The 7,756-nt window shown below is 45.4% G+C and overlaps 1 protein-coding gene and 1 pseudogene across 1 annotated transcript in view; both read right to left on the bottom strand.

The window, feature by feature from the left end:
• Positions 1-1,744: 1,744 nt before the first annotated feature.
• LOC111966096 (P2Y purinoceptor 1-like) lies at positions 1,745-4,286 on the bottom strand (annotated as a pseudogene).
• Positions 4,287-4,646: 360 nt separating this feature from the next.
• The window catches only part of LOC111966763 (CCN family member 2), a 10,883-nt gene continuing 7,773 nt past the window's right edge, over positions 4,647-7,756 (bottom strand). The window contains exon 5 of the mRNA XM_023991678.2: positions 4,647-6,367. Coding sequence (XP_023847446.1) covers positions 6,017-6,367 — 351 coding nt within the window. The 3' untranslated portion in view covers positions 4,647-6,016. The remainder of the gene's footprint in view (positions 6,368-7,756) is intronic.

The following is a 7,756-nucleotide window of genomic DNA, read 5'->3' on the forward strand; positions in this document are numbered from 1 at the left end:
GGTGCGGGTTATTCCACCTCCCCGCACTGGTCGGGCGACGCGGGAGCATACAACCAGTAAGGTTGGGCAGGCTCAGTGCTCAAGGGAGCCAGTACGACTGCACGGTCCGGTATTTCCGGCGCCACCTCCCCGCCCCAGCCCAGTTCCACCAGTGCCTACACCACGCACCAGGCTTCCAGTGTGTCTCCAGAGCCCTGTTCCTCCTCCACGCACTCGTCCTATGGTGCGTGCTCCAGCCCGTACACCAATTCCGGCACCACGCACCAAGCCTCCTGTGCGTCTCCAGAGTCTGTGCATCCTGTTGCTGCTCACCCACTAGCCCTGAGATGCGTGTCCCCAGCCCGGTACCACCAGTTCCGGCACCACGCACTAGGCCTAATGTGCGTCTCCCAGGGTCCAGTATGCCCTGTTCCTTCTCCCCGCACTAGCCTTCAGGTGCGGTCCCCAGCCCGGTACCACCAGTCCGGCACCACGCACCAGGCCTACAGTGCGCCTCAGCCGGCCAGAGCTGCCCGTCTGCCAAGCACCGTCTGAGTTGCCCGTCTGCCAAGCACCGTCTGAGCTGCCCGTCTGCCAAGCACCGTCTGAGCTGCCCGTCTGCAAGCACCGTCTGAGCTGCCCGTCTGCCAAGCACCGTCTGAGCTGCCCGTCTGCCAAGCACCGTCTGAGCTGCCCGTCTGCCAGCACCGTCTGAGCTGCCCGTCTGCCAAGCACCGTCAGAGCTGCCCGTCTGCCAAGCCGTCAGAACTGCCCGTCTGCCCCGAGCCCAGAGCTGCCCGTCTGCCCCGAGCCGTCAGAGCTGCCCGTCTGTCCCGAGCTGTCAGAGCTGCCCGTCTGTCCCGAGCCGCTAGAGCCGTCCGCCAGACAGGATCAGCCAGAGCCGTCCGCCAGACAGGATCAGCCAGAGCCGTCCACCAGACAGGATCAGCCAGAGCCGTCCGCCAGACAAATCAGCCAGAGCCGTCCGCCAGACAGGATCAGCCCGAGCCGTCCGCCACAGATCAGCCCGAGCGTCCCAGACAGGATCAGCCCGAGCGTCCGTCAGACAGGATCAGCCCGAGCCGTCCGCCAGACAGGATCAGCCCGAGCCGTCCGCCAGACAGGATCAGCCCGAGTCGCCAGCCAGCCATGAGGCAGCCAGAGTCGCCAGCCCAGAGCCCAGACGCAGCCACCATGAGCAGCCAGAGTCGCCAGCCAGCCATGAGCAGCCAGAGTCACCAGCCAGCCATGAGCAGCCAGAGTCGCCAGCCAGCCATGAGCAGCCAGATCGCCAGCCAGCCATGAGCAAGCCAGAGTCGCCAGCCAGCCATGAGCAGCCAGAGTCGCCGGCAGTCAGCCATGAGCAGCCAGAGTCGCCAGCCAGCCAGGATCTTCCGAAGCCGGCAGTCAGCCAGGATCTCACAGAGACACCGAAGCGGATATTGACAATGGTGGAGTGGGGCCACGTCCCGCACCCGAGCCGCCGCCATATTAAGGCCCACCCCGGACCCTCCCTTTATGTGTCAGGTTTTGCGGCCGGAGTCCGCACCTTTTGGGGGGGTCCTGTCACCCCCGCCTTAGTATTCTTTGTTTTCTTTATTATTTTAGTTAGGTCAGGGTTGACATGGGAATGTTTGTGTTTGTCGTTGGGTGGTTATGGTAAAGGGGGTGTTGGGTTTAGTGTATGAGTTGTTGTTGAGTGAATGTTTCTAGGTATGTCTATGTTGAGTGAATGTTTCTAGGTATGTTTATGGTTGCCTGAGTGGTTCTCAATCAGAGACAGATGTCTTTCATTTGTCTCTGATTGGGAGCCATATTTAAGGCAGCCATAGGCATCATGCATTTGTGGGTAATTGTCTATGTTCTATGTTGCATGTGTGCACTAGTTCTTGCATAGCTTCACGTTCGTCTGTTTGTTGTTTTTGTTTTGTTTGTTCATCTTCAAAATAAAGAGAAGATGTATTTTTCACACGCTGCGCCTTGGTCCTCTCTCTCACCACAAGACGATCGTGACAACCACAAAGACAAGGGAGGTTTTCCAACGCATCGCAAAGAAGGGCATCTATTGGTAAATGGGTAAAACAAAAGCAGACATTGAATATCCATTTGAGCATGGTGAAGTTATTAATTACACTTTGGATGGTGTATCAATACACCCAGTCACTACAAGGACACGGTACAGGAGTCCTTCTTAATTCAGTTGCGGGAGAGGAAGGAAATCGCTCAGGGATTTCACCATGAGGCCAATGGTGACTTTAAAACAGTTACAGAGTTTAATGGCTGTGATAGGATAAAACTGAGGATGGATCAACAACATTGTAGTTACTCCACAATAGTAACCTAATTTACAGAGTGAAAAGAAGGAAGCCAGTACAGAAAAAAAACATTACAAAACATGCATCCTGTTTGCAACAAGGTTGCAGTAAAACTGCAAGAAATGTGGCAAAGAAATTAACTTTTTGTCCTGAATAGAAAGTGTTGTGTTTAGGGCAAATCCAATAAAACACATTGCTGAGTACCACTCTCTATATTTTCAAGCATGGTGGTGGCTGCATCATGTTATGGGTATGCTTGTAATTGTTAAGGAGTGGGGAGTTTTTCAGGATAAAAAATAAACTAAATTGAGCTAAACACAAGCAAAATCCTAGAGGAAAATCTGCTTCAGTTTGCTTTCAAACAGACACTGAGAGATTAATTCATCGTTCAGCAGGACAATAATCTAAAACACAAGGCCAAATCTACACTGGAGTTGCTTTCCAAGAAGACAGGGAATGTTCCTGAGTGGCCAAGTTACAATTTTGACTTTAATATACTTAAAAATCTATGGTAAGACCTAAAAATTGGTTGTCTAGTAACGATCAACAACCAAATGACAGAGCTTGAAGAATTTTGAAAAGAATAATGGGCAACTGTTGCACAATCCAGGTGTGTAAAGCTCTTAGAGACTTACCCAGAAAGACTCACAGCTGGAATCGCTGCCAAACGTGCTTTTACAGTTAATCGATGCACAGTAATAAACACAGCAGAAATATATAAATGAGTGTGGGAGAAATGAGARTACGCAAACAAAGCTCCTCTGTCTGGTATTGCAATGAGAATGCTGTGCTGAACTCATAATGGTGCTGAAGCTTGTCCCCGGATGCGATGGTTGAATATCTGAGGGACAGACTGTTAAGCTAGTTCTCTAAGTCTGGTGATCTGCATGAGAAGATCAGCATTACTGTGGAGGTAGACCAATGGGTTGATGGCACTGTTTAGACATACAAGGGCTCGGCTGACTTGGTGAGCAATGTAGATGCCTGTGAACCAATCCTGACACATGCGTTCTCTTTTCAAAATCCTAGTTTTCAGGTTTAGATTCCTGAATATATGCTACGGTGTGTAACAAACAAAGAAGAGTAAAATCACAAGGAACACCAGTTTTAGGCTTCTCAGCTTCATCACTTGGTTGATGTTGGTTTTGGTGGAGAGAACCACAGTCACGTGTTCATAGCAACCCAATATGATGGCAGTGGGATGCAGAATCCACATACTGTCCATGCAATACTGTAGTTCAGGTAATCATTGGTAAAGCAGTCCGAGGTGGTGTCAAAGCTTGTTTCTGTCCCTGAAGAAAAGTTGGGGACTGTTTTGTTAAAATACACATCAGGAAGACTCTGAATGCAGACTAACACCCAAACTACAGCAGTGATAACTACAGAGACCCCCAGTTATCCTGCCCATCACTCTCAGTGGGTAGACAATGCTCAGGTACCTGTATACGCTAATACATGTGAGGAAACCAATACTTCCATACAAGTTCAAATTGAAGCAGAATCGTATCATCTTGCAGAAGACTTGTCCGAAGTTCCAGTGATTGTCTGCTGAGTAATACGCAACCAGAAATGGAAGTGTCATCAAATATAGAATATCTGCCACTCCAAGGTTCAGAACAAAAACATTGATATTTACGAATTTCTTCCAGTTCGCAAACAATAATTTTAGTCCCAAACAGTTAGCAACAAGACCAATGATGAATACTGACATATACACTGCAGGTAAGAATTTGTGTGAAAAGGCCTTGTTAACTTGTCCACAGGAAGAGTTTGTCTTCATTTTCTCTCCCCCACAGAAATTGATCTTATACGGGTGAGAATAACCTGAATAGAGGTTGAATGAAAAAAAAGTATTTCCTTCAAGATGAATGAAGAAGTCAGTCGCTCAGTTTCCTAGCACTTCTCAGTTATTCTCAGCTCCACATTGAGATTGCAAAAGGTGGAGGTAGGTGTTCTCTCACAATGTTTTGTGTGAAAGTGCTATTTGCTCTATGACAAGCTGTATCACTGACTCTCTATACAGAATAATTCAGAAATTTTCAGTAGGGACTCATTTCCTGACTACGAACAGGAAATCATACATGTCTAGACACACACCACACACACACACACACAACACACCAGCACACAACAACACACACACACACACACACACACACACACACACACACACACACACACACACACACACACACACACACACACACACACACAGTGACCCCTTATTTCGTTCAGTTTTGTAACGGTAGTTTGAAACAAGATGCTTTTTGAGGAAAGCCTAGAACAGAACATTTTGATCAAGGTCAACATTGTCATTTTACATCAAAATAAATGACATCAATTTAGAGCCGGTCAGTTTTCTATTCTGTTTTATATCACACAACTATTTGCACTGATACTGTGAGTCCAATAGAGGCCAGTAGATGTCAATGATGTTACATGGCTTTCTGATTTTGGGACTCTACATTGTGTATGTTGAAATATCAGCACACAAATCACTAATCAATTATAAGGAGTTTTATCCGAAAGTTACAGAAGAAATTACAACAACATCTCAATATAGCAATATAATTATTGAATAATACGCAATGTACAAATGAGCTCAAGCTTTACACAAAAGGCATTGTGAATGGAAAACTGTTTGGACAATGCATACAATCAGCGATACAATTGTACGTTTCAAAAGCATAAGAATGGTTTATATTTACAGCAACATAGAAAATAAAAGTACAATTTCATCTGACTAAGAACACAAAATAGACACATTTATAAACAAACAAACAAACTGATATAACAGATGGAATTTGCATGTCAAGTACAGTATATATCGACTCAAAAGTTGGTGTCATTCTGTAAAATAAATTCACGAAAATGTAAGTAACAACACTTATTCACTTAACTAAGTCAGGGCACGAGTCCAGGAGAAACACTAGGACCTAAGATGAGTCAAGAAAGGCAACAAATGACTCTGGTCAGGTGTCGTCTAGTCTAGTCATATGATACTACAGTTGGTCAATCAGTAAACAAGACGTGTTGTGTTACAGTAGTTCACTTCCATATGCTAAACAGTAGCTCTATCGGTCTGTTTCTGCTCACTTGCCAACTCCTTATGGAAATGTCATGCTAAATTTTTGGCTTGACAATGACCATGTAGTAGAGAAAAACACAAACAGACCTGGGACCAGCCTAGCTAATTAGGGTTTATTGACCTATTCTACTCCTCATGAGGTCACCCTATGACAGGTGATAAAATGGAATAGAGTAGAGGTCTTAGTGCAGACTGAGCTTGTCCAGTCATGTCAGGGCTTTATCCCCCAACTCAGTCCCAGTTTATTACCCAGAAGACCATTTCACTTCCCCTATCTATCCTAAGAAGTATAGGTTACACCTGCTGGATCCAGCCGTGATAGAGAGAGGCTCTGTTCCAATATCCATACTTGTATACCACTTAGAAGGAAGCAATGTAATTGGCATGTATTCAGCAATGTATTTGGCAAGTAGTGTACCAGTATGGACATTGGGACACAGAATAAGTGTTGCTCCCATGTCTCAGTATGGGAGTGTCAGTGCATGAAGGGGGTAGGATAGGGCTCTAGATCTCTACAATAGTAAAGTGGAGATCTCCTGGGCAAAAGCCCTATGTGGACAATATTGAGGTGGAGAGCCACGGTGGACACCCTAGGTTCTCAAGGGGGCCTAGAGGATTGAATCGAAATGCAAGTCTAGCCCCAAATGGCAGGGCTCCTGTATGAGCGTGAAGGGCCTGTGTAGGGTACAGCTGCATAGGGGCCTGAAGCTGAGTAGGGTACAGCTGCATAGGGGCCTGAAGCTGAGTAGGGGCAGTTGTAGTGACAGACACAGGACTGGATCATCATGACTGCCCGGTGTAGGAGCCTGCCTGTGGGGCACCGGAATGCCACGGTGGCCGTGCTGGTCCGGTAGGGGGTGCAGCAGCGGGCGTCGGTACACTGGCCACAGTACCGGGGCCGGTAGACTCGTGTGCTGTAGCAGCCCTGGTGCACCAGTCTCACTGGCACCACTGACCTGTAGCTCGGCTCGCAGCGCCGGCCCGACTGAAAAAACACACACAGATCACCAATGTTAGCCTACTAGATGAGCTCATGGCTGCTGAGAATAGAGGTTCATGTATGTTTTATTAAATTAGGAATGAACTCAAATGAACTCCAACACAAGCATACTCCAGACCATACAGTACGGCCATTTAATAAAGGACTGCACACTTTACATTAGAGTCGATGTGACAGGAGCACACATTTTAGCACATATATGAGGCATATGCATGACATGGGTCCTGTTGATCTTATCTAATATCCCTGTTGCCATAACCTAATACCCCCATTGACATAACCTAATATCCCTGTTGACATAAACTAATATCCCTGTTGACATAAGCTAATATNTTGACATAACCTAATATCCCTGTTGACATAAACTAATATCCCTGTTGACATAAGCTAATATCCCTGTTGCCATAACCTAATATCCTTGTTGCCATAACCTAATATCCYTGTTGACATAACCTAATAYCCCTGTTGACATAACCTAATATCCTTGTTGACATACCTAATATCCCTGTTGACATAACCCAATATCCCTGTTGACATAAACKAATATCCCTGTTGACATAAGCTAATATCCCTGTTGACATAACATAATATCCCTGTTGCCATAATCTAATATCSCTGTTGACATAACCTAATGTTCCTTTTGACATATCTAATGTTTCTGTTGACATAACCCAATATCCCTGTTATCATAATCTAATGTTCCTGTTGACATAACCTAAAATCCCTGTGTGCCATAATCTAACACTCCCTGTTGACATAACCTAATATCTCTGTTGACATAACCTAATATCCCTGTTATCATAATCTAATGTTCCTGTTGACATCACTAATATCCCTGTTGCCATAACCTAATACCCCCATTGACATAACCTAATATCCCTGTTGACATAAACTAATATCCCTGTTGACATAAGCTAATATCCCTGTTGCCATAACCTAATATCCTTGTTGCCATAACCTAATATCCTGTTGACATAACCTAATACCCCTGTTGACATAACCTAATATCCTTGTTGACATACCTAATATCCCTGTTGACATAACCAATATCCCTGTTGACATAAACTAATATCCCGTTGACATAAGCTAATATCCCTGTTGACATAACATAAATCCTGTTGCCATAATCTAAATCCCTGTTGACATAACCTAATGTTCCTTTTGACATATCTAATGTTTCTGTTGACATAACCCAATATCCCTGTTATCATAATCTAATGTTCCTGTTGACAATAACCTAATATCCCTGTTGCCATATATCTAACATCCCTGTTGACAATAACCTAATATCTCTGTTGACATAACCTATTATCCCTGTTGACATAGAACCTACTATCCCTGTTGACATACCTAATATCCTCTGTTGCTCATATA

The sequence above is a fragment of the Salvelinus sp. IW2-2015 genome, linkage group LG7 (genome assembly GCF_002910315.2).
Source record: "Salvelinus sp. IW2-2015 linkage group LG7, ASM291031v2, whole genome shotgun sequence".
In the NCBI taxonomy this organism is placed as follows: Eukaryota; Metazoa; Chordata; class Actinopteri; order Salmoniformes; family Salmonidae; genus Salvelinus; species Salvelinus sp. IW2-2015.